Source organism: Bombus fervidus, chromosome 3 (genome assembly GCF_041682495.2).
Source record: "Bombus fervidus isolate BK054 chromosome 3, iyBomFerv1, whole genome shotgun sequence".
NCBI lineage: Eukaryota > Metazoa > Arthropoda > Insecta > Hymenoptera > Apidae > Bombus > Bombus fervidus.
In genome coordinates, this window is record NC_091519.1 from 8,137,920 (window position 1) to 8,164,834 (window position 26,915).

The 26,915-nt window shown below is 36.7% G+C and overlaps 2 protein-coding genes across 14 annotated transcripts in view; one reads left to right on the forward strand and one right to left on the reverse strand.

Moving 5' to 3' along the window:
- S6kl (ribosomal protein S6 kinase like) overlaps window positions 1-15,342 on the forward strand; it is a 67,716-nt gene extending 52,374 nt beyond the window's left edge. For all 6 annotated transcript variants that reach the window (XM_071999583.1, XM_071999582.1, XM_071999584.1 and 3 more), the window contains 2 exons: window positions 14,142-14,366; window positions 14,666-15,342. In XM_071999583.1, the coding sequence (XP_071855684.1) occupies window positions 14,142-14,366; window positions 14,666-14,785 (345 nt within the window). In that variant the 3' untranslated portion in view covers window positions 14,786-15,342. The remainder of the gene's footprint in view (window positions 1-14,141; window positions 14,367-14,665) is intronic.
- A 6,428-nt stretch (window positions 15,343-21,770) lies between these two features.
- Window positions 21,771-26,915, reverse strand: part of LOC139985593 (phosphatase and actin regulator 2) — a 389,376-nt gene continuing 384,231 nt past the window's right edge. For all 8 annotated transcript variants that reach the window (XM_072000143.2, XM_072000142.2, XM_072000145.2 and 5 more), the window contains 4 exons: window positions 25,095-25,150; window positions 24,140-24,243; window positions 23,869-24,041; window positions 21,771-23,107 (listed from right to left, as the gene is read on the reverse strand). In XM_072000143.2, the coding sequence (XP_071856244.1) occupies window positions 23,092-23,107; window positions 23,869-24,041; window positions 24,140-24,243; window positions 25,095-25,150 (349 nt within the window). In that variant the 3' untranslated portion in view covers window positions 21,771-23,091. The remainder of the gene's footprint in view (window positions 23,108-23,868; window positions 24,042-24,139; window positions 24,244-25,094; window positions 25,151-26,915) is intronic.

Sequence of the window (26,915 nt, forward strand, 5' to 3'; positions counted from 1 at the left end):
AATCGTTTCGCTCGAACTCCTAATTACCTCAGCCGTTAATGCACAAAGTAGTCGTTTAGACACTTTGAATACGACATGAAACAACTTAACCAGCAACGATCGCCGGAATTCAATTGACGCCAATCCAACCAGCAATTCTCTCTGCTTCTGTTCATCTGCGTTTCCACGAACCACTGATGGGCGACCACGATGTTCCATCGAAGACAACCCGCTGTTTATCGCAAGGTTATGTTTCCTTTCCTCTTCTATCGTCTTTTTAGCGTGTATTCGGGTCTCCTTATGATTCATACAAAAAAAGCAAAAGTGGGTAATTAGTACAAAATACGGATTGAAAAATGTCCAAGTTGAACAATGTTAAAAACTTGGAATATGAAAATTTATTAATTTGAAAATTGCTCAATTACTATAATAACATTTTATAATAGTATATAATACAATTTTATGGTATACATAATACATTACTTAGATTTTTAATAATATTTATAATAACATTTGTAATAATTCTGCGCTATATTACTTTTTATGGCTGCTATAAATTCTTCATAGTTGCCCAAAAAGACCATTAGAGTCATCACACTCTCGATCGCTGTTCTTCCTCGTCAATACCATTAAAGTCACAGTGGATTGTGTTTGCGGAGTACGAGACTGCCGTTTTATTGCTATTCTATGCTCTCTTTACGATCGTAGCTGTCGTCGGCAATTGCGTACTTGCTTTGATCATAGCCTTGCTTTGTTATTCTACTTTGCTTTACGTGTAATAAAGGTGTTTGTACTTCATTAATATTATAAATCGATTCAGTTTAAACGGTACGACTATCATTATAGAATATCTGAACAAAATGTATTTGCCAACGAATTATAATAGAAACGCGGCCACAAATTTTTGATTTTTCAAAAATTTAGTCCAGTCTATATAATCTATGATCTACTATTTACTCTAATATATATTATCTATTATAATCCATAAAATCTATAATTTACTACAGCACAGTAATTTATAATATGCTTATAATATATATATATAATAATAATAATTATTATTATTATATATATACATATATGTATATCCTAATTAAGATAAAGACCAATCTACTTTTCGTTAATTTAATGAAGGTTGGAGGAAGTAATCATTAAATTTCTCCAGCTACACCCACAGTGACAAAACCATCTATCACCATGGAATTTTAATTTTACCCATACTTCAAAACTGCTGATCGCGTGTCAAGAGTAATCTCCACAAATCCCGCGAGCACGTCCATCTTTGACTCGCGCGAAGCCAGGTTCCGAGGAAGCCAAGTAAGCTTCTTGCGATCTCTAAATCGTTCCCTCCATTCCATTCTGGAACCGGAGATCGTGCGTTTGTCGCTATGTTTAGCCCGTGGATTGTCTGGTTTCAGACAAAAAGCTGTCACGAATGGCAGCTTCTGCGCGATTGCCGACAGGGCGACTGTCGAGGGTAGCGTCTCCGGGACGTAAGAAAACCTTCGCAAGGTAAACCGGCTTTGCATTGCTTTCGTATCTTCTTCTCTCTCGTTCTCTCTCTCGTTTTCCTTTCTTCTTCTCTGCGGGAGGCAAGTGTTACATGGAAAAAATATCGCCGACGATCAGTGACGCCTGGGGAGAACGTTCATCGCAAACAATGTGCTGTATGCGTTGCTCCTTTTCTGCCCCTGGCTACCGCACGGAAACTTTTACAAAACGATTTACGACTTGCAACGAAACAATCTTCGTGGCACGTATTCGGTTGGTATGCATGAAAATTAGTTTGATCGATGTAATTATCAGTTATGGGTAGAATGTTAAACGGTGGTTGGTTATTTGACTATATATCTCGGCTGTTTGTTAATTCCTTCGCGAACTAATTTCTTCTTGATTTATCGATGGAAATTATCACATTTCTTTTGCAATGAAAGGCAACTAACACATTACGGACGAAAGGAAGAGCAAAGAACATGTTTTGCCTCTGTGTCATCAACCATCTTCCCAGTAATAATATAAGGAATGAATTTTTCTAGAGTCAAAACAGCTAAGATCGCGTATGGTCGTGTCGTAGGAAACAAGAAAACCTTCGCAAGGCAAACCAGATCTGTCCTGTTGTCCTCTTCTTCGCCCTCGTTCCCCGTGTCCCCCTTTCGCGGATAAAAATTCGCTGCGGTTTGCAGTGCCGCGATACCGGAGCGCATCAAAGATGCACCGCGGTCGATGCATCTCTGTAAGCTTGTCGGGAACGCCATCTCGTTACGCTACTTCCTTTCTGGAGGCCGAGCGAACAGAAGCTAGCCTACCTGTGTCCAATGCGGAGGGCCTCCGGTACAGTGGCGTAGAATAGGGGAATGAGAAATGCGACAGATAACGAAATGATTGTTATCTGCAAGATTCTTTATTTTATAAATAACTGTCTTCTTCTAACAAAATATATAATCATTTTTTTTATAGGACGTAATTAGCATTAGCTACTTTTTTATATTTATCCTTTTATGTCGTAAGAAAACACGTGTTTTTTGAGTCAGAGCTTTCGTTGGGACGCAAAGACATAAAATTAACATATCTTTCTTTGTATCGTACTTAAAGAGTACATCGAAGGATAAATTGTTTAAGATTAGATCAGATTCTTTCTTGTCTGTCGCTTGAATTTAAAAAATATAATGTTCACATGTGTAGTTATTAGATTACTCGATATGTAGGTTGTAGATCTTTGATCGATTTGTCCGTAATAAATACTGTTATGCAAGAAAACATAACTTGGATGTTGGTATGCAAAGGTATTTGTACAATCGTTATATAAACTCGATAAAAGTACAGAAATATAGAAAATATAGTATGTTAGTATAGTGCAGTTCTTATATACAATGTATTACTATATTCAAGTAATGCAATCAAATACTTTTATATTTATACCAACGAGTGGATCATATTTTACTGTAACGTACTTTATCTATCTTTATGGTACAATTATAATGAGAAAGGAAGTTGGTAATAGCAAGTGTCTTAGAATAACGATATAATTATCGAGTATAAGGTGTTTGAAGCCTTCGAAGCTAGTGTTTAGAAACACTTCTTAGATTTTTCGAGGCGTAACTGGAAAATCTTGATTCTAAATATCCTGCTTAAATATTTACATAGCGTCTGTATATTTCATTAATATTAATACAAAATTCACATGTATAAATAGATCATTGTACTTAAGCAAGGAGAATATAAAATGAAAAACATTGAATTTGATTACACGTAATTGACAACATTATTACAACAATATTATATTTATATATATAATATTATAATTATAATTGCATGTAATATTATAATGTTTAAGTCCTTCATTGCCGAAGATTTTGAATGAAATAGTGATTCTTAATGATACTACGAATTACTTAATGATTATTCATGTTCTCCAAATTCTTCCTTAGTATGTTAATACATCATTTTAGATTCACAAATAACAAGCAACTTTATAAATATTATTTTAATTCGGCTACCCGCGTTACACGAAACCTCGACACTCGTGTCGAGATTCTTCGAATCGGCCGAACGTTCGCGAACAAATGCACTTCGTTTATCCCTGTAATTATGTAGAATTAAGTTGTTCGATGGTAAAGCCCTTGTGGTTGGTTGAACACGGCCCCGTATTGGTCCCACTGCCGCGAAAAAACGGAGCTCGGCGATCTTCTGGGTTTACGATGCTCTGGCGCCTATGCCGAAGAAGGCATTCGAGCTGAACCAGTCGATCCTCCTTTTTCCTATCCTCAGGAGGAAAAGACACCTCGCGTGCAGCGCGTGCACCTCCCCTTCGAGATGCCTACTGCACCCTCGACAAGGCTATTTATAGATCTTGGGTATTACTTGCCCAAGTGTGTTTGTGTTCGCGTGCGTGCTGCATCGCGCCGATGCAACGATGCACGCCTCGTTTCCCCTGGAACGCGACCATATTACCCATTCTCGATCGACTACCATGTTATGGATTTTCGAAACCGCTTGGTATGGTCGTTGTCTTCTGGACCAAGGTTGGAACGGGTCTTGATCATTGAACTTTCGGGCTTCCAGTTCTCTCTTATTCTTCTTTTTTCAGTGGTTTGATTGACGGCTACTTAAAGAGAAGAAGGAGGATTGGATTGAAGTAATTTTGGTTTTCGATATTGTATAACATTGTTGAATTTTGATGTGCCATTGGATATTGGTAGTGGTGAATTTGCATTTTCTTGCGGGTCTGAGATTATATTGTAGAAAAGTATTGGTATCAGGTTTTAATGGAAGTTACAGCCAATTGAGGAAGAAAAAAAGGAATCACAGATGTTCATCGACAGAAACAGTTTTATTGTACATTGTATATATGCGTATTTGAATCTTTACTGCGGAACTAGATATCAACGGTGAATTTATATTTTCTTATCACTTTGAAATTTCTGTTGGAGTGCATTGGAACTAGATAAATTTAACGAATGTTATAGTTAGTTGCGCTACACAGTTATGTTATAAAATTTAGTACGCAATTTAATACACTCTACAGTTGATTAATAAGGAAGCTATAGATCCCAATTGATTCAACTTCCATCATGTCCACCGACACTGAAGTACTCATCAAACGTATCTAAACCTGAAATCGGAGCGTACATACCAGTGTCAATCTGAAAGTAACTCACCTCCTATCCGGTCGTATCGTGACGCCGTTTATTTTCCTTGAATATAACACCGCGTAGAAGGAAGATTGACTGGAATAATTGCATAATTCATCCGTAAGAAGCAGGCAAACAGAACCTGCTGTAGGCTGCGTCGGCACACCAGAGGATACCAGTTCAGGCAAGGACAGGACGTGCGTTCTTCCAGGTCCATATCTTGCTATTTATAGATCCTAAATATTAGCTAGAACGAAGGCTGTGTTGGTTGGACTGGTAACTCGTTACACTTCTTCGGACCACGGCACACACCGTTGAAACGCTTCTATCGTCTCTGTTCGTCCCTTCTCGCGATAATTATCCAACCGGCTCACAAGTTCCTTCAGTCAGACTAGCTTTTCTCTTCTTCTTCTTATGCCACGAAATCGTTCGATCGCGCTTTATGCACGCCTCGGTTATTTATAGATCCTAGATCGTTGCGCGTTCGCGCGCGATCGTACGTGAGGAAATGTTGGCCACCGACCAGTTAAGGGGGGAATATCACGGTTTTCTGCGGCTTGATTGCCGCGTCCTCCGTGTCCCCCCTTTCCTCTCGTCTTCTCTCCCCCTTGACTTATCGATTTTCATCGAAATTACTGTCCTCGACGGCCTCGAGTCTCTCGCATGCACTTGTCCCGACTTCCCTTCTGCCAGAGGACGAGCGCGAGCGCTCGAATGAGTCGCGATTAGGTACTCGAGTGTCACGCTACCTTGATGACTGCCTCTCGGCGACGCTTTGTCAGGTCGTCCTCCGGAATTGCCTCGAATAATGAATTCAATCCTGCCTTTTTGCGCACCTGACTCTTCAATCATTCCTTCTTTCTTCCGATGAAATTGTACGGCCACTTCGGTGGTCATTTTAACTTTGTTTTATTGTAATAGGGATAATTTACGGGTTGTTCTTCGAAAAATGGTTCTTAGGGTTTGTTAGTAATTGAAAATGAGTGGATGTAATTTGCTTGGTGTTTCTTTCGCGAGATATTTATATTTAGCTTACGCTGCAAGTATTTTTAGAAATAAGAGATAATAAATATTATTCATGCTGATGAAGCAGGTTTTGGTTCTGACCACTAAAGCGTCATTCGTTCTGTACGTTTTGCGACCAATGCTCTTGTACGTCTTTAATAACCATTAGAAAACAAGGATATATTTTATGATAGATACCATTAAGATACTATATCCACATAATTGATTCAGTTAATTATGCCTCAATATATCAACCAGTCAATTAATATACCGTGTTTCCCAAAACTTGAAATATGAATTAGGTAATCTCTCAACTTCGGCATATCCTCAGATATCGATTAATTTACCATCTACACTACGTTCTAAAATCTCCACATATCAATTAATCTACTACTTTCTCTAACCGTTCAAATTCTAATTAATCTTTATCAAAACTTAATTCCGAGGGTTATTACGCATCTCCTCCAAGTTAACGCTTTTTTTTTTTAGATAATTGCCAGTGTTTTCTAATAATTCCGTTAAATTGGTGTTTTAACTCTAACATCGTCATAAACATCGAATTCCACCCCCTCCTCTTTTCCCTGTTTTCCTGTTATAATCGAGGATACGATCAAGGACGACTCTAGCAACGTAGAAACCTGAGAACCAGTGGGGAAACACGGATCCTACTGGGATTTGCCGCCGAAAGGGGATTTTATCGCGGGTTTATCCACGTGAAGTTCGCCTGCAGCAGCGGGGCAGGTTTATAAATAGCCTTGAAGAGTTGTACGCGGATAGCACGGGGCGCCTAGTACCTGATGCCGATTACTCCTGGCGCCAGCGGTGCGCTGCCTTCTCCTGGCTCCTTTAATGGCCGACAGTTAATGGGAAGTTAATGTCCGACGCTGTGTTAAGTACACGACCGGTCCTTCTTCCTCTTTCCACGCTTTCTTCTTTTCCCCATGATTCTGCCGGTTTCTCGTTTTTTCTTAGATTTTCGCATCCTTTCTTCTCGCGTTCGTTGCTTCTCTTACACAAACCCCATTGTCCTTTATTTCTCTCTGTGCTATTCTTGATTTTATGGACTCGAGTCATTTGAAGCCGGGGTAAGGCTGTTTAAGGTAATGGAGAATAAATGTTGCTCGTGAGAGCTCCGTGTTTATTTCGGTCTAATCGTCTTGCATATTTTGATGCGTTTCACCTCTTCGGCTAGGATGATGCGATTTCTATTCATTGCAATGCTTCTTCGGTATAATTATATCGGATTATATCGTTTCTGTTGCACAGGATGAATAACTACTGTCAGTATAAATGAATAAATTGTAAGTAGGTACTTTTTAGAAGTAATAAATTTCCTTTCTTTTAATTGCTGAAAATATGCCATAAGAAGTTTCTTCCAGCAGTATTGTTAAAACAAGTTCCTTGGTCTACTTGACCTTTGTATATCTGAAGGAGTCATCGTTAAAGTTTGCGTAAGTTCTGTTTTTATTTTTTTGCCAGTTGATCATGATGATAATGAACTTGATAAAATGTCGAAATGAGCTTATCATTTAGGGAAGTAAGCTAGAAACAGGAACGGGTTTAAAAATTTATTTAAAGATTTATTTGCAAGTATTTTCTATTATGTATGGAAAAATCTCTTCTAAACGTACTCTCTTAACTATTCACTGAAATATCAGTAGAAAGATGCGTGTTTTCCTCGCTCGTGCATGTATTTCTATTTTCTCGTATCCTTTGACCGACAAGAAATCCCGCGACACAGGAATTCCTGACAAGGACTCCACCTCCGACGGCCGATGCCGATGATGGATTCGTAATCACCAGTTTCTATTTGCAGTTTCTGTCGTGAGAACACAGTCATCGTGACGGGAATAGAACCTGCCTCCTGGTCGATGCACCTTCGCGGGAAACGAGCCTGCACGTCGTAATGTCGATCGGTGATGGCCCTCTCTTACGCTCCCCTTTCTGTAAGGATCCTTTGGACTAACGTGAAATATTCATAGCAACAACGAAATTCGCCTGTGTACTCACATCGAGACGCGAAATTTTAACTGTTAATATTTCACGTTTGTATGTTGGATCAAGAGTTTGTCTGTCATGAATTCATAGCGACAGGAAAAACACCCCTCTTTTTTTTTTAAATTAGCGTCACTTTTCGCGTAGGTATTCACTTATTATAACGCGGTGAATCTTTCGCAATAAAGTGTTGCATGTTTGCTATGAATATTTTGCATCGATTTAGGGAAACTTTCGCTTCGTAGTTCAAGTTCCTTCGTAGAACCGCGCGAAATTTCGAAAACTCATTATCGATAGATCTCGACATGCATACTCGATGAGCACATCGATTCCTACATTGTTATTTTTTATTTCCTCTCTTGGATTCTAATGTTTTATTATCGATTGCAGGGAGTAATTGTATGTGTTCTTGACATGGTTCGACAAAACCGGTTGTTTATATTCATCTATCACGAAGATTTGTTGCGTATTGGAATATTCTTCGTGATAATTGTTTCTCTGAAATCGAAACTTGTCGATCGGTTTAAGAAAAGAAAATTTAATTGTGCAATTACCACTGTTGCAAATAATCATCGACTGATTCACATTTAATTGATCAGCATTGTGAAACAAATGATTCCATCACAAAGGATCCTCAAGATAACCGACTCTTCTTCATAAAGAGACATTCGCAAATAATTAATGACACAAGGAGTATAAGTGGGAGAAAGCATACGCGCGAAAATACGAGACTATTGCGATTGCAGACATAAGACACGTGCTCAGTCAGTCTATCTTCGGGTTTCCTCTCCGTTTCGTGACATCCGCTCGTCGCATATTCGATGCATCATTGCGCATCCCATCGATGCGTGTGCACTGTGCAGCTTCGAGACAAATGTCTGCTATTAACCGACAGTTAAAGATTCGTCTTAATAATCCAATAATCTTCTACTTTACTAAGCATCGAAGTTGATATTACTGACATGCAGAAGAGAATCAGATGACAAATTAGAAGAACGTAACGGTGTTAATGTTTGACACAGTAAAACATTTGTTTAATATTCACATTCGAACTAATATTTATCGTTGTTAAAATTTCATCTCTACTGTCTGCAAGCGACGTTCTTTTTTGTCAGACGTATCTTTTTCGTCCAACTTCGTTGTGAATGTTACATAATTCAGTAATCAGAGAACATGGATATCTTAAATATTGACAATCTTTTTAACGTAAAATTTAATATAAATTATATTTGTAACTCAGCATTATAAAAGTGATTGTTCTATTACCCCAGACATTTTCGATAAAATCGAATTGCAATCAATTTAACGCAAGCCAAACTTCTGTCTTTTTCATTCAATCGTCAAATTATAAAATAACAAAACCATAGTACCATGAAATTACAATTACCGCAAGCATTAAAAACACCAAACGTTTATTCTACCGTTTACTTTTTTGCCAGAATGACAACAAGAAGCACATTCCAACGAGGAGAAAAGCGTTTCCCGATGGAAATCGTTTTCCCCGCACGGTTGGACACCGCGAGCGATTCAACTGTGACAATTCTCACGGGAGATTGAAGTTGTATGTCTGTGAAAACGTCTATTCGCCGACTGGCCGTAGTGGCAAAGGCAGACGAGCGGAAAAGGTTTCGAGGGTTTCATAAAGATCCTGAAGGGCCCCCGCGTTAAGCGCTGTTATGCGTATGTTTGTACGATACTAACCATAAAATGTAGCGCGTCTCATTGCACAGGAAACGCTATCGTTTCAAACGTTGCGATTATGGCAACGTTAACGAATAAACTTGACTGGCATGAACAGGAAATGACGTATTAGTTTTATATGTGCAGTCCAGAAATCACGCGTTTCCTCTTTTCGCGCGAAAACCTTCCCACGATTGTTCGCAAACGTCGCGAGGTATACGAGGATCCTATCTTCTTCGAGCTACGTCTTCTAATTATGGTGTTCTATTGTTTTGCGCAGAAGACATTTTTTTCTCCGGTTCCAATTTTGATGAACGTTGTTGATTTCAACGCAGATAAGCTTGAACGTCTTGTTTACGATGGTTTTCATTACAATGCCATCGCCGTTTACAATTAATCTTAAACGTATTAATTAAATGCTTGTATTACTGTTTATTATCGTCTTGTATACAAGTTAAAGAACAGTATTAAATATAATCGATGTTGGTTTTTCTAGGAAATATCAACTTCTTTTTATTTCGAAACACGCACGGCTGAAAATAACATGCTAAAATATTTCTCAAAAAATTCTTTTCACAGATATATCACGTACGATAGAGATTGTATAATCGCAAAGAGAAATCTATTTAAGTTCTTCTGCCACTATGTATACTAATTCGGTACTGCTTTTAAGGCGTGAATAATTAATTCAAAAATTCCACGAAAAATCAAATATTGATACTTGGCGTTCTCACTGCTATAAAACAACATTCTCTATCTTTGCGTCACAGTCACAGTAGCAAACTCACACTTCCCTTCATTTCGATTTTCAACTTCGTTCAGTACAGCAACTGCTTCACACTAAACCATACATTTTTCAAAATTACAAAACCTATCGTAAACATTGGCTTCATCCCTGTTAATGCGCTTCTTCTCCTCGTACTCTTCTCATTTTCAGTGAAACTTCGCTACAGCTTCTCTATCTCTGGTAAATAAACCTACCTGCCGATATGGTGGACGTTTCCTGTAATCTTCAGGAGTCTTAACGCCGCGTTTAGAGCAAGACGAAACGCGAGTCCGACGAAGTACCGACTTGAAGAGTGCTAACGAACATATCCACGTCGTCGGTGAATGCAGCCGAGGTTTGCTCAGCAATTAGCTGGCCTAGCCTCTGTCCGACTGGAATTCACCGGTGAACGTGGCACGCTCGCGTATATCGTTCTAGGCTCGAAGCTTCTCCTTTTCTTTCTTTTTTTGCTGAAATTCTTTTTCGTCGGACGAGGAAAAAAATAAAAGAGTCGTTTCGAGAAGCGCCGTCAGGTTCAACGAACTGCTGATTTTTTTTTTTCTGAGTCTCGAGAGATGACTTCGACGAAGATGAGAAGCACCTCCAACGCGATATGGAAGTGCTACGAAGACGCGGAAGTCGTCACGAGAGATTCTGTTTACTCTGTTCAACCGCCGGAGATTGCCGGCTGTTTCGTATATTTGCCTCGTCAATTGAATGGGCGATTTAGGAAGTTTCGTGTTAGAGAGGATGGAGGAAGATTTGATAATGGGGCATTGGTATTTTAAATGCCTCTTCGGGGACGATTCATGAATAGTTCACAGCGTTTGGGATTTAAGAGGCTGCATGAGTGATGATTTATTGCCATTCTGGAGAAAATAAGCGAGGCATAATTTTTTTGTTTGTTATTATTATGTCTAGGTTTATCTCTGCGATTATTATTAATTTAGTTTTCACTTTTGCATTCTTTGTTAATGACTTGCGAAGTAAAATAGGTTTGATCGGACACCAAACATGTGTCTTTGATTTTTGTTAATTTTCATCACTAGTTTTTTTCTAATTACGAGTTTAGTGATTGCTCTGTTATAATGTAGTAATCGTGCATATTTTAAGTAGCGAGTAATATAGCGCGTAGATATAAAAATATAAAAATAAAGAAAACATTCATCGTCAACAATCTTTAACTATCTTCCAACGTACCGTTTCATTCAATCCGTCTGGATACTCAAGCTCTGCAACAAAGTAGGCGCTGATCCCCTGAAGTCGATCGATAATCAATTTTCATCGAGTATTTATAGGGATACTGTTACTTACCTACTGAAAGACTGGGATCATCGAACCGAAGATCACGAGCTACAAGGTATCGGTTGTTTGCTGGCGTAGATGAAACCGACTGGAACCGTTTTCATCGGCTTTCGAATCGTTCGCTGATCTATGCAGAACCCAACCAGGGTCGTTTAAAAGCGCCTCATCTATCTACGATCTCGTAATGATCGTTATTGTACCGTTACTCTCGGTCAAGGTTCCCGGCGAGATCGAATTGAAATATCACGTCCGCTCCGGTCAGCGATCTTCCGCATCTTTCCATGCCTCTCTCCCGGTTTCCTTTCCCTACAGGCGCTTGTAAACAACGATTTAGAAACACCGTCATCGCTGATTATCGATTCAGCTTGTTCTGCTTATGATTTATATCGTTCAGTAGTAATATATTCCTTGAAAGATTAAACATTTCCGTTGCCGATTTATGGGACAAGTTTCAAGATTTCAACAGTTATTAGTTATGTACTGCTCAGGTTTTAGAAGGAATTTTTGATCAACAGATTGGAAATATTTATACACATTCACATACAGAGGAGCACTGTACTTTGGATATTTATAGATTCCTGTATGTTATACGGATCCATGGATTTTTTAATTTTTATATTTCATATAAATGTATAATAATTCACAGTTTAATGAGCAGTTTCTGCGATTCTCAAATGGATAGTTATGGTAGAATATTTTCGCTTTAAATTGACAGGCAGATATAATCGTTTGGTTGACAGAACTTCGTGTTTCTTCAGTTAAGAAAATTTTCATTTTCAAAACGAAGTATATACTACATCAGTGTACTATATTAAGAATTTCTGGTTTACTTCGAAGAGTAGATTTGTGGGACGAATTTGTTTTTGAGTCGCAATTCGATAATCCCATTTGACGGAAATTATGCGAGAATGTAGGATTTGAAGAGATTCTCGTGCCAAACGATGGTTAAAATAGCGCAATAAAAGCGAATCCTGTTCCCTCTGACGCAACGTTTTGATAAATTGCACCACAAGGAGTCAATTAAGATCTCGCTGATAATGAAGTATCGTGGTTTAAATATGTAATTAATAAACAAACTTGTTCCGTCGTAGCCTTGATTTTATCTCTCATGCAAAAGTACCGTTCAACAATTTTATGTTGAACCACTTTTAGAGTTCAATGGTACCAAAATATCTTACTATGATATAATGATACACAAAGGGAAATAATTACAGTGTCGTGCGTATGAATCCTAAATTCGATTATTATTTATTATTTTTTTACAAACACAGACTTGGAAAATAATATTTTTATAGCACGAAACTGATTTTCCTTTTAATTTTTACCTCTTACTTTCAAATTCTCCAATCTTTATATTTTACACTTCTAATCACAATCTTCTGTCTTAAATTCTCTTCCCTAACACCTCGTACCCTCTTTTATATCAAAATTCCAGTAAAATCATCCTTAGCAGAATCCGCTCCTTCATTACGTTCGAATCGTCCCAACTGTAACCACCGTTTCCATTAATCGTCGACGTTCTCGTTCTTTCGCTTGTCCATCCGCTATTACAAGCAAACTTAATCCAAACCGACATCCAATTCCTCTAACATCGATCAAACTCTGAAACTTATGTAACACGGGGAAGGAACGATCAATCTAATCCCAAAGTCGAGTTGTGAAAAGAAAAAGGAAAAATCGCGAGCATGCTATGAATAAGCAGAGAAATGCAACGCGTACGTCGGGATAGGGATAGAGTGGATAGGCTGATAGACGATCGCACGAGGTCGTGGCACACGCTCGAAGGATATGAACGAGCGAATAGGTTGAGGGTCGTGAGTGGCCGTTGACCCTGCGTTTGTACCTGCGCGAAGCGGAGTGGCGAGTATTGGTACCGACCACCTAGACAGGCTAGAGTACCACGTTGGTAATAGCTTCTCTAGTCTACCGACCTTCCACTCGTAAAAACAAATATTTATGGACACCGCACCGTTCAAGAGAAACGCGTCTCCGGAGCCCTTGAATGCTCGAGGTTCCATGCGGTCGGGACAGGTGTGGCTTGTTAATTGGTCGCTGAACCACGGCTTGTATTTCGGGGTTCACCAGACGTGGTATTAGGGAAAAATTCGCTCCGCGATGGATTCAGTAGATTAATGATTGATTGTTACTGGCTTTAGATGGGATTGAGATGTTATTAAGGGTGTCTGGGATGATATATGTATCGAGGGTTAAAGGTTTGCTATTCGAAAAAGGGTTAATTTAGAATTTTGCTATTGCAGGAAGCTCTTGAATCAACAATTTCGTTGAAGAAAGGGGAACGATGTTCATATATTAGGGAAAATGCACCCTGTGATTATGCGATGATGTAGTAGGTTGCTGGGTTTGAAATAGTATTATGGATTTTTGGATCAACTGACCTACGTTGTGGATTAAAAGTTTGGAATTTGGAAAAGGGTCAATTTTAATTCTACTATCGCAGAAAACTCTTTAATTAACAATTCCAATCGAGCAAGTGAAGTAATGTTTACGTATTAGGGAGAATACACTCCCTGATCGATTATGTGATGTAACAGTGGATTATTGTGTTTGGAATAGTATTAAGAATCTTTAAGTCGATAGACACATATTGTGATATGATTAGAAGTTTGGAATTTGAAAAAATACTGACTTAATCTTTAGACGATAACAAATCATAATACATAAATTAAACCATAAAAATGAAATCCAATTTCTTAATGATGTTGCCGTTTATTCAACTAACAATCTTTAATTAATTATACCATCTGATCTTCTGGTTGCAGTATCCAGCCGGTGCATCCAGCGAACTTCTACCAGAGGACAGAGGGACTGGTTATGCTCCACCTGGAACTTTGCCACCAAACGCAGAGAATATTTCCCCAGCTGCGAAGGATTTGTTAAAACGAATGCTCCAACCGGACCCCTGCTTGAGGTTGAGGTCTCTGTTAAGTCTGCAGAGGATCGCTTTCTACATGGGTTACGATGTGCAGAGTTACATGCAGAAGAAGGTACGATGATCAGATTCGTTGAAATGTTCTGTCGTTTGATAAAATAACGCTTTACAAAATTTACTTTCTTTTCTTCTTTTTTTATTTTCATATGTGGGAGTTACACATCCACGTTCGTTTTTTTCAAGGGAATTTAATATACAAGATAGTTATGAGAGACTTCCTGGACTCGATTCAAATAGCAGTTGTTTCTCTTTTGAAAGATTTACATTTTTCTATTTTACGCTTACGACAGAGCTTTCCAACAAAACCGACATTTAAACAACCCTTTGTACAATTTATCCTTCAAATTTATACAGGAATCTCCGTTTCGTCTGCTAGGACGAAAAGTCGAAACTGAGCAGGAAAGCAGGATCAATGAGTTCTCCTGTTTCGACTCCTCTTTGGGGGATAGCATTTCTCACGCCGAGGATCGATAATCTCATCAATGTGATCGTTAAATAGTATTGTTGTCCTTAGTCATTCCAGCCTAAAGCCAGATGGATTTTGGCCAAAAGATGTTGTCCACAATTATTTTTCTAACATTTTTATTAAAGTTAGCTTGTTGCTCGTTGCTAGTTTTATATCGAGCAACGTCGTCGATGCCATCCATTACTTTTAAGCGAATGAATTACCGTGGATTTTAAACTATTTAGATTACTTTCTAGCTCGAAGAGTGATATTTTTTTAACTTTGACTTAAGACGCGGAATCTCCTATCCTCTGGTGCTATTTTTCAAGAAAATTGTTGCAACGTTCAGAGGCTTTTTTTATGAATTAAGAATAAATTGCGGAGCTTTTGTAATACGAAAAATCAAAAATGTTGATGTGTCAATGTGCGATTGTAGCTTCTGTGTGCAGTGTACTCGATACTTAAGTTCTGTTTTCTAACCCCGTTGCATCGGCTATGGGGCGCGAAAGCAAAGAAACATATGAAAGTGAAATGTATCCTACTAGAGAATAAAAATAAATTGTCGTTGTGATGGTGGTCTGTGCAATTTTTGTAATCTTTAATCTTTCATTTCCCTCTACTGGATAAATATGATTAGCAAGAAAAAATATCCAAAGAAGCTGTTTCTAATATTCATAATGATCATAAAGGATCAAGTACATCTGTTTTGACGATTTTAAATTAAATAGATAACTCTAAATTTACTTGTTGTATTAAAAAATATTTGAAAAATAAAATAATAATTTTGACGATTTTAAATTAAATAGATAACTCTAAATTTACTTGTTGTATTAAAAAATATTTGAAAAATAAAAGTTGTATGATATCAAGGATAATGTGCAGTATAATAACCAACCTTTTGTTACTTTGCCTTTTATAGAGATATGAAAGTCACTGTTTATAGATTTGTCTTACCATAAAGACTATAGTGTTTGATGATTCGATTAAAATTATCATTGGAATCGTTTTTAGGATACAGCGTGAGAACGCGGTTGGTCTCAGTTTACAAAAGTTTTAATTTTTTTAAGAATAGTTAACAGTATTTTTGTTACAGTATTTCATCGATAATACAATAAATTGCGATAAATCGTAGTGCGTACAAACTAACAACAAAAAAAAAAACAGAACGAATCTGGATCGAAAAACGCAGCGTCTTTTTTTTATCTTATACATTTCTTCATATTTGAAATCAATGCGAGAACACTTCTCTTTTCTTCTTTTCATTTTTTTCTTCTTTGTTGCCGTTTCATGTCGTTTTTTTTCCCATTTGTATCCATTGTGTATCCACGAATGTACCATTTTGAGGTTTGTTGCTTCGTCTTCGTTCATCTTCACGAGTTTCAATTTTTGTTACTTTTCGTTTTTTGCTCCTTCTTCTTAGACGAGGGGAGACAACTCTTTTTTCCCCTGGGAGTGCAATCAATCGAAGTTTTATGGTAATAATAATTATATATACATTATTATTCTTACACTTAGAGGGTTTCTCGATATATAATACAACGCATTCCTTCAAATTACGTCCCGAACGACGCGTCAGCAAGCGATCACTGGTCGAATGTTTCTTTCTGTCTCTGGTCTGAATTCAAACATCAATAAAAAGTGGAATAGAAGGAAATAAAATTATATTAACACTATTAAAAAGCGATCAACTTTTAACAGAAATCTCCTAAAAATAATAAAATTGATCGAAACGCGAAGGATCGCAACAATTTCCTATATCATTACCGTCCTTAATCTTATATCATTCACCAAAAAAAAAAAAAAAAAAAAAATTATTAAAAACTTTCATAGAATTCTACAATATAAAATTTCAAAAAACACGAAGAAACAAAATGTACCTCGTTTCATTATTAGCTCAGCTCATGCAATGAAACCAGTTTTTCTAACAATAAATATACAATAATTTTATTAATAACAAACACATTAAAATCAAAGAATATTTAAAAAGAAACCTACGAGAGGAATGGCATACTAATTGTTTAATATACAGAATTAGAGTCGCCGTTCGAATTTAATTTTATGAACAGTGAATACGGCAGAAATCAAAGGATAATATAAATGACTCTTGAGAGAGAGAAAGAGAGAGAAAGAGAAAGAAATTAGAATATAGTTAATATAAAACATTGAAAAATTGGGATAGGGTTTAATTTTTACTGACAATGAGATCGTTGTTTTAATGTGCCAGCAATCGTTCGCGGGACGCGTCCGCGTTTTACAAAATTCAAACCACACGCGAAGCTGACGAAACACGTTGTCGCCGTCTTATTTGTCGACGACAACCGGCCCTTGAGGAAGCACGGCTCAATCGTCGGCTAGACACGCTTCGACTTAGTTTACAAAATTGAACGAAATTCAATAATTACGTCTAATTTTATATAACTGCTTCCACTCCGCTGCTCGCGGAGTCGTTTTGGTAAAAATCCTTTGGGCTGGCCGCAGGCACTGGTCTCGTGTCTTTTTTTTTTTTTTTTTTTTTTAATTTCTTGGCGATATACCTTCCTCTTTTTGGCTGTGTTATTGCATGGAGGAAAGAAATCATTGGTTTTTCCCCTCTATCTTCTTAAGACGTTTTTAGAAGATCGATGGTTTCGTTAGAAATAAAGGTTGGACAGATACATAGGGTTGAGCAGAAGTAAATAAAATCGCGAGACCAGCGACTGAAAGCCGTGAAGCCCGTTCGTAGCTACGAGGTGCTTCTCTTAGTGATACAGCGATCACTAAATCGCGTACTCGTCGCACGAGATTTATTCACACAGACGCTCTTTCGCTCGCATTCAACCACTCGTTCATCCCTCTTCACACTCCCTTAAATTACGAGTTACCTTATTGTTGTTACTGTTTCGTTATTGTTTAATAATAGCGCTATCGTAAGAGATTATGATACAAGTAGAATCGGCCGTGTTTGGCACGGCCACCGATCGCGACAATTTCTTTTTACAGCCTGACTTTTTTCCCCTCATGCTTCTTTATTTGTTCTTTGTTTTGTTATGTAGCTAGAGCGTGTGCTCGATTTTGTACACGGTCCGCGAATTTTATTTCTTTAGTTGGCTTCTTGAAACGATCATTTATTAGGATCATTCATTTGTCTCAATACATTTGTTTTGAATTTCACAAATATCCATCCCAATTGTTATTACAATTATTGTTCGATTATTATTGAAGCGTAATTAATAGAATTATGAGAAATTTCGGATATTTAAATAGCTGTTGGCGTCACATCATTTGATTCTTACGATGTAGTTGTAGAATTATTTCGGACGATTTGTAAAGTTTGGGTGATTAGAAATCTGAATTTGAAATAGGATGTTAGAAATGCGAATGTTCAAATCGTGGTAGAACGTTGATGTCATTGCCACGCGTTGAAATCACTGCACCAATACCATAATGTCATAATCTTCTAACCCAGAACATCTCCGAATTTTTCCAATATATTTCATAATTTATTCATTCAAAAATGCCAAAATATCAACCTTCTAATTAAAAAATGTGGCAGAGATAAAAATTTGTCTCAAATTTTCGAAATATTCCCATACAAAAATTCAATGAAATATTAAATAACGTCAGATGCTTTAGAACAAATGATACTTAATTTACAGAGGCGTTATTATGTTCCGATAATGGGAATTTCGCGGAACGTGAGTAAATCGAGCTTGTACACACGATGAGATGTACGAGGATCAAGAGCAAATCGAAATTGCACGGGGCGAAAGAGATGGAGAGCAAAAGTCGATGGCGAATTTCGATGGGATCGATCAATCGATCGTGGCAGAGACGTCCGATAAGATAAAAGAGAGAGAAAAAGAGAGAGAGAGAGAGAGAGAGAGAGAGAGAGAAAAAGAGAGAGTGTGTATTCTTTTACGGGAGGAAAATTTCTGCATTTTCGGTTTGCTCAAAAATGTGGTCGGAAACGTACTGGTTCGATCGTCGCGTATGATCGACTCGACAGTGACGTTTGTCGGCGCTGATAAATAATTTTATCGCGCATCTCCTACATAAATCATGATAATAATAATAATAATACACTAATAATAAAGTTAAAATTATAATAATTAAAATACAATAATAATATAATAATATTAATAATAATAATAATCACGCAAACTGGACAGAGCGCGGCGAAAGTATCCAACAATTGTTCTCCCTGGTTCGCTTTTTACGCAATTTTTTTTCTTTCTTCTTCTTGTTTCCTTTTTTTGTACACAAAATACCAACTATCTGTGCTGGAAAACGCACATACTGCTTGTACGCCTTGATATAATAATATATATATATATATATATATATATATATATATATATGTATAATATTTATATATGTATATAGTACTTATGTATCGCCCGCGTTTAGGGCACCAGCTTTCTTTTCTTGTTCTTCATTACCTAATATCAAATATTTATAAGTATTCATTCGTTCTGCCATGCGTAATATCGTTTAGCGTGTAGCGTGGATCACTATTGCGGTGTGTTTTACAAAGTGTTTTCTTTTATTTTTTCTTCTCCCCTTCCATTACGCCTAAAAATCGCTTCAACTTATTATTTACAATCGTTCGTCGTTTAATTAATCGTTACGTTTCGCATGTCGTGTCCTGTACACGTCGCTTCTAGATCATCCGTCCTCGAGAGTGGCTCTCACACGACGAAAACGGTGAAACTTATTCGAGGAAAGAAAGGAAAATATAACGAAAAAGGGAAAGGATAAGAAATTGTAAAATGTGTGAACAAAGAGAAATGGGCAAATCTCGAGAAGACAGTTTAAAGATATTCTCGTCGAGTTTTACCATTTTCACTCTCGTTCTTTCGCATCCCTAAAACTTTCGATTTCGATCGATCGTTATTCTTCCATTTACTCTATCTTCTTTCCTCTCTTTCTCTCCATTTAATTAAACATTCATCCACATAGTACATTCATACCACACACCAGACAACCCGAAAATTAATGGATACATTTGTTCGACTACACGGTAGCCACAGCGCTCGACCAATGGAACGAGAGAGACGCTTCATCTCCCTACTTTACATTGTTCCTTAATCACCTGCGTCTCCGTGGTTCACTAGAAGGTCTTCGTACTCTTCCCATTCTTTTCTCATCATCATCATCATCGTCATCAACATCAACATCATCACCACCACCATCATCATCATCAACATCACCATTATCATCATTACCATCATTATCATCATCATTATCATTACCATCATTATCATTATAATCGTCATCATCATCATCTTTTTCCGGCCCGACATCTTCGACGACCGCGAAGTTGACGAAATTTTTTATTTCTTTTTTTTTTATTCTTTGCTTGTTTGCTTATAATATCGAACAACTGAGTTCACCGACGGGTTTACGAGAGAGATCGATTATCCGATCCTCTCACCCCATTGGACGATCGTTAAAACTAGATTACTATTTAGAAGGAAAATCGACACATCGTCGCGACTTACATCACGCAGAGGGAAACTCGCGTGATCGAGTTCTGATATCGAGGAACATTCGTACAATTAAAGTTGAGAACATCCAGAAATTATTAAGAAAATTCTTCGTAATTTCTCGACATGAATTTATCGACATTTATCGATAGAATAGATTATTGATTGTTTTTCTTTTACAATCTTGTTTCTTGTTGTTGTTATTTCTGTTCGATTTTCTTTTTTTTTTCTTTTTTTAAATTTTACGATGTTCATCAAAAGCAGAAGGTGTCAACGACGAGTTCCCTTTTTATCGATTTGGTCTCGACGCAAGCTTACACGAGCGTTAAAACGGATGACGATCACATGCTTGCAAGGACAGGAAGCTTCGAGGGGGTGTGGGGATTTAAGCGTGCAAGACATCGAAACACGTTTCGATTCTTTCATATCTTTCCTTTTCTTTTTAAGAAAACTCCCACGAAACGTATTCTTTACGTCTCTTTGATCAATCATCTATCCAATTGATTACAATATGTCTACGTGCCGATTAAACGACCAATTCTGTCTACTCTACGATCAATTTTAATAGAACGATCGATGGCGTAACCGATAGAATATAGCGTAGACAAAATTTATGTTTCTTATGTTGTTTCAAGACCGATGCTTCCACAATCGAAACGCGTGATCGAAAATCAACGAGGATCGCAGTGTCGCTAGCGATGACAATAACAATAATAATAACCACTAAAATACGCACTATGTATATTATTTCTGTACAAAGTGTGTGTAATTGCACAATGCATTTTTTCTTCCTTTCTCCCCTTTCTCTCCTTTTCCATTTTCTCATCGAGTTCGTCGCTAAAACGGAATTTTACAACTATATATATATATTTTTTTCTTTTGTTTTCCCGCGTTCTTCTCGCACGTTCCATTATTTTCCATTTCGTCTCTATGTGTTTCCTCTGTGTATAGTAAGTCAATAAAGCGTTTGCTCCTCAAGACAGCTCCGCAAATAGAGAAATAGTGATACCTGGCAGTAAAAAGGAAAAATAGTTCTTTTTTTTTCTTTCTCTTGTCAATTCGAACAAGATTGTCTTAGATATTCGCACACAAATCGATTCAAAAAACACGTCTCTGTCCGTGCGCAAAAATGGAACAATATTTAATTATAATAAATTCTACGCAACGTTAGCGCGATACAAACAACAAAGTCATCGGTTATTAAAAGTCGATAAAAATCACGATCCGTGGAATTCTATCGATAAATCACATAATAGTCGCCATATATACTATGCGGTTTTTTCACTGTATTTTTTTTTTTTTTTTACATTTTTCTCTTACTCTTTGTTTGATCGTTTTGTCAATTAAAAAAACGAGGTTTTTATTTCGTTCGATTGAAAAAATCGTTTCTTTCGTGCCGAGTCGATGATAACAATTCCCTATCGGTTTTTTTTTTTTATTGAACGTCAACGTATAAAAATATTTCAAACTAACCCATCTTTAAACAACTAAATCGAAAGCTAAATCAATCTTTATCATCGACGTTCTTCTTCATTTTTCTTTCATTTGCTTTTAATTATCTATCGTGATGCACATTCATCTCACGTCGAGTTTGAGTATTTCGCGAACTATCCGCAAGATATTGTTATCACACGAATGCTAAAGGATTAAAACTTTTTTCTTTAGGAGTCGCTTTTTTCTTTACGTATACGCGTTTTGTTGCCAGGTGACACTGACGAGCTAGCCTGATGGCAAAAGGAGAAGTTATGATGTTCTAAAATCTACGGAAAGACCCGTTCATCTGTGAGCTCACGTGCTCTTTTTCCCTTCCCTCTATTAAACGAATTTCTTCTATCATGAAGAGGGACTGTTTAAAGAGCCACCTTCGTCGATCATGCTATCTTTCTATCTTCATCTAGCTACTTCCAATGTATACGTTTAATTTGCATATTATCTTAGAGTTTATCTGAAAATGTACTTTAAGGATATATAAATCTCTCTTCTCAATTGCACCTCGTATTCCCCATAAAAGTCAAGTCAATGCCTCGCAGTAAGAAATTCTGAGAGATGGCAAAGTTTCGTAGTCGACGTGGAGCATTAACTTTAAATGAAACAAGCAATCACCTGCTCTTTCATTTTTAAATAGTTCAGACTCCACGAACATTCGTACAAAAAGAGTGTCATATCATTATAGAACGACGTTTTCGATTTTCTAAGTTGCAAATTTCTAATGCTACAATCTTAGTCTTCTATCGATCTCCCCTCTCTCTCTCTTTATTTTTCTCTATTCGTTTTCTTAGTTTGGCATCGAAAGAATGCAGAAGTGCTCAAAAAGATCGTCACACTGGACATTCCGACAATTTTATCCAAAGAATGGAGTAGTTTTAACAGACGCGTCAGGTGAGCTCAGGCGTGAACGAGTCTTTTTTTTTTCTAACAAAGAGAAATCAGCGAGTGACCCGACGCGATCGCTTTGTTACTTTTTCTCTTTCCTCAATTACTCCATAGGACGGGCCACCCTATATCACAATCTTCGTCGACGTCGTGGAGACGTTCGTCGTCAGCGCGAATGGCGGATGACCCCGATGCGTGGGTGATGGATAGGACGATCTACCGATGAGAGAGACGCAATGCATGACACGATGACGACGAGGACGATGACGACGAATGACAACACGACGCAGCAACGTCATAAAAAGAAACCACCGTCACCGTCGCCCCGAGTACAAACGGAGTATTAGCAAAAACTCCTCTTGTCGTGAAATACCCCCGGTAGCCACGATCAACCGAGAGAGATTTTATTTTTGTTATCCAGCCTCGACGCGAGGCCACCACACTGCACCTTCACCTATACCCGCACCACACTGTAGCACCTCAACACATTGCAATTGTCATGGCCTATGGAACCTGTAACCGAGCAGAATACAAATGCGCTACTTGAGTCTGTAGTTAATGGACCGGCTGGAATGGGTGGGATAACGATTGATTTCTATCAGACGATATTGAATTTAATTTCGAGCAATCTATTTCGTTAATCCTTTGCAATCTCCAGCACACTTTTATAGCAAAATCTTCTGAAATTAAGAACTTCGTTTCGATAAGGTTTTTAGAGAGAATCGGTGCTTTCTAAATTTATTTAGACTGTAGTCTTCTTTTTATTTTCCATTCTTTATTACAGAAGGTAATACAGATATAATTTTTCTGTTATCTATGTGTCTGCAGTGGCACAGAAGAATCCAAAGGATTAAGGTTTTATTTGAAATTGGTTCCCTTGGAACGCAGTAAAAGTACAATTTAAAGCTTCTATACTAGTTTCTTGGGGGTTATAACATGAATTGCAGTACTTTGTGTGTAAAAGAACAAACACATTGTATGTCTATCTTCGAAATCTTCATTTGTTTCTCGTGCCAATTCGATTATAAATATAAAAAAGCAGTGTTATTATCTGTGAATGATGCAAATAATCTTATGTATGAATTTATGGAAATTTCATATTTTTACTTCTAATAAAATATATTAATTATCAAACACATTGATTATATATTAATCTAGAATTTCTATTGTTTTTAAATTAAAAAGATTAATCTGTCTTATAAATAAATAAATATACAGGACATGTCAGAATTATCTTTATATTTCTATCGTAAATACATGAAAAAACAGCGTACCTGGTGAGGTGTCGGCTGTCTTCATGAACGGCCATCTCCGAACTCTTAAACTCGTTCAACTCCTTTCTAATGGCTGCTTTGTCCTTAGGAGTCAATCGCGTCCAGGGTTTATCAGCCCTTCTGTCATAATCATGAGCCTGCGTAACTTCGATGTAGTCGTTGAACCTGATAATCTAATAAAATACAGAAAAAATCCAACATTGTTTTCATTTTCTTGGTTGTTTTGATTTCATAGCATAACGTTATAACGGTGAAACTGAACGAAACGCACCTTCTTTTCCTTGAGCTCCTCGACGGTCGGTCGAAAGCTGAGCTTTCGCAGTAGATACCGCTTTTTCTCCTCTTTTTGTTTCTTCTCTTCTGCAGGACTTTGCTCTGTAAATAGATTACACGGGCATCATATTTTATCCAAGATTTATCGTGTGGCCGAGAAAATGGAAAAATTTCAAAAACATCGAAGTATGCGAACGATCTTGATATTTGCTTGCTACGTATGAAACGATCGATTTCACAAAAGCGTAAAATCTTACATATTTAATCTTTCAATATTATTTATCAATCATTATTAATAACACATTAATTAAAAATTTGAAACTGGCTGAATACAATATATTAATTGAACTTTTGTCAATTCTGACAATTATTTTATTACATAGATATTACGCGGAGAAAGCATCGAAGCAGCTTGTTTTTGTTAAACAAGAATTAAACTTGAAGATAATACGATTAAGAGTTGCTTGTAACATTGGGATAACTTTTAGAGAAGTTATATTAATTCTCCGTAGTACTCTTGGGTCCATTTGGACAGATGCAAAATTTCATTTCTGTTTCAATTCTGTAGAAAAAAAACCCTCTTTTATTACATAATGAAATATACGTGTTAATAAATAACCTGGAATTTTTACAGAGTTCGGCGAAAATCCAGAACATTAAAGAAGTTTGAAAAGGTCAAAATAAATAGATTTGCAGATATGGCAGAGTGAAATCTACCTTTAGTGTGAAAAATTTTAGTTGGAAATGACAGATCATACTTTAACATTTTGCTTCCCTGCTCGGTAACTTTTAATATTACTTTGATTAACAGTTTTATTTCCGATAAATCTATTAAGTTCAAAAAATAGTATCAAGTATTCGACCATTTCATTCGCAACAAGTTAATACATAGTTTCAATTTCAATTAACAAAAACAGATATTTTGCAAAAAGTTAACTGCGTTTGGAGCTTACTTTTCAAAATGTTTCGTTCCTCTAGTTCCTCCTGTGTCGGCCGCATACTCAGCCGCCTAAAACAAGAATGGCACGCGAATCAGTGTAAGTCTAAAATCGCTTTTCTTTCAATCGGTTGGATCGATCAAGGGGGAGCGTAAAATTCACACGAAGACAAATAAGTGAATCATCGGGGTTATCTTCCGTTTGCCCCGTGATCCGACGTATTGTCCTTAATGACATCTATCAATTTGCTTTCGTATTCTTCGACAGATACCACTTGGGAAGTATTAAATTCATTCTTGTAAATATTATGTTTTCATATTTCAGAAAGTGAATCTATAATGATTGTTACAAGTTTATCGTTCGTTATAGGAGAGTAACTTTAGAATTGAATATGTTGTTAACCAAACCCATAGCAAAATTATCTTTACAGTGAAATTCGTGTTTTTGTCACCTTCTTGCACGTTTAAAAAATATTAACAGTGTTAATTATACGTAGATAGAATGAAATTAATTATTCGTTTCTTGACAAAACATTTTGTAATTTATTACTTATTTTCAAAAGATTTGTATTTCCAAGTTTATCAAGTTAATCCCTTCTATCTTATATTAGCTACTGTGTTTAGCTACCGAGTGACATAAAAAGTCAGGAGATCAACAGAAATGGGGCTACTACACTTTTGCCGCGGGATCTTCAGAATTAAAGTTAAAAAAAAAAGTTAAAAAAGAAAACACTGAACTGCTAGAAATGAAATAAAGTTCTTCGCATAGAAAATTATTCAAAAAGTCGAAAGGTTAAATATAAAAAAACGGAACCTAAATCTTTTTCAAGTTCTAACAATACACATACAGACTTCGATATCAACTGTTTTCTCATACGCCAAAGATAAAACTTTGTGCACTTCCTCCTTCACGTAATGAGCGAAACGAAGTGCACTTTCGACTGTTCTATATCTCCACACGGTTCAACAAACAATCTTTTACGTTTTAACATCTTCTACTTTAACATCGAAGCCGTACGGCCAATTTCAATCCACCAATGAATGATTAAACTTTCGCGAAGGAAAATCAATAAACGGAGGCACCAAGGATATTCGAAAACTACGCACGTACGAAGGTATTCGAATATTATATAGAATATAGTATTTATATAGTATTACGTAAACAATTTTTATACATTTATTTTGTGCACTATAACAAACTTCTTGAAATTTCATTAGATTTGCAACGAGACACGACTATTGCGATTGTACTGGTAAAGTCTGAAATTGTTATATTAAAATTCTCCTCTACGATCATGGAGTAATATTAAAATCAGAAAGTCAACAAAAATGTACCTGTTATATTTTTCTTTGGTGATAAATTTATTTTGTGCATTATACCAAACTTCTTGAAATTTCATTAGATTTGCAACGAGACACGACTATTGCGATTGTATTGGTAAAGTCTGAAATTGTTATATTAAAATTCTCCTCTACGATCATGGACTAATATTAAAATCAGAAAACCAACAAAAATGTACTCATTATACTATTTTCTCTCGTGACGTTCATGTATTTATAAAACGTTTCTACAGTGGTTATAAAAAGTGTTTACATCATTTTTGTATTTGCATCATTTATTATAGCATTTCTATATCAATCAATTATGTCCGAGTATATCAAGTTTCATATCATTTGGTGGTACTTCCATATGTCTAGAAAAATTAATAATATACTATGAAAGAGAGATGTGGAACCTGATGACAAGACACCTCATTGAAAAATTAGAGTGTGCATATAAAAATATTTTTACAAATTTTGTAACTACTGTGTAATACTTTCAAATACTCGAATACTT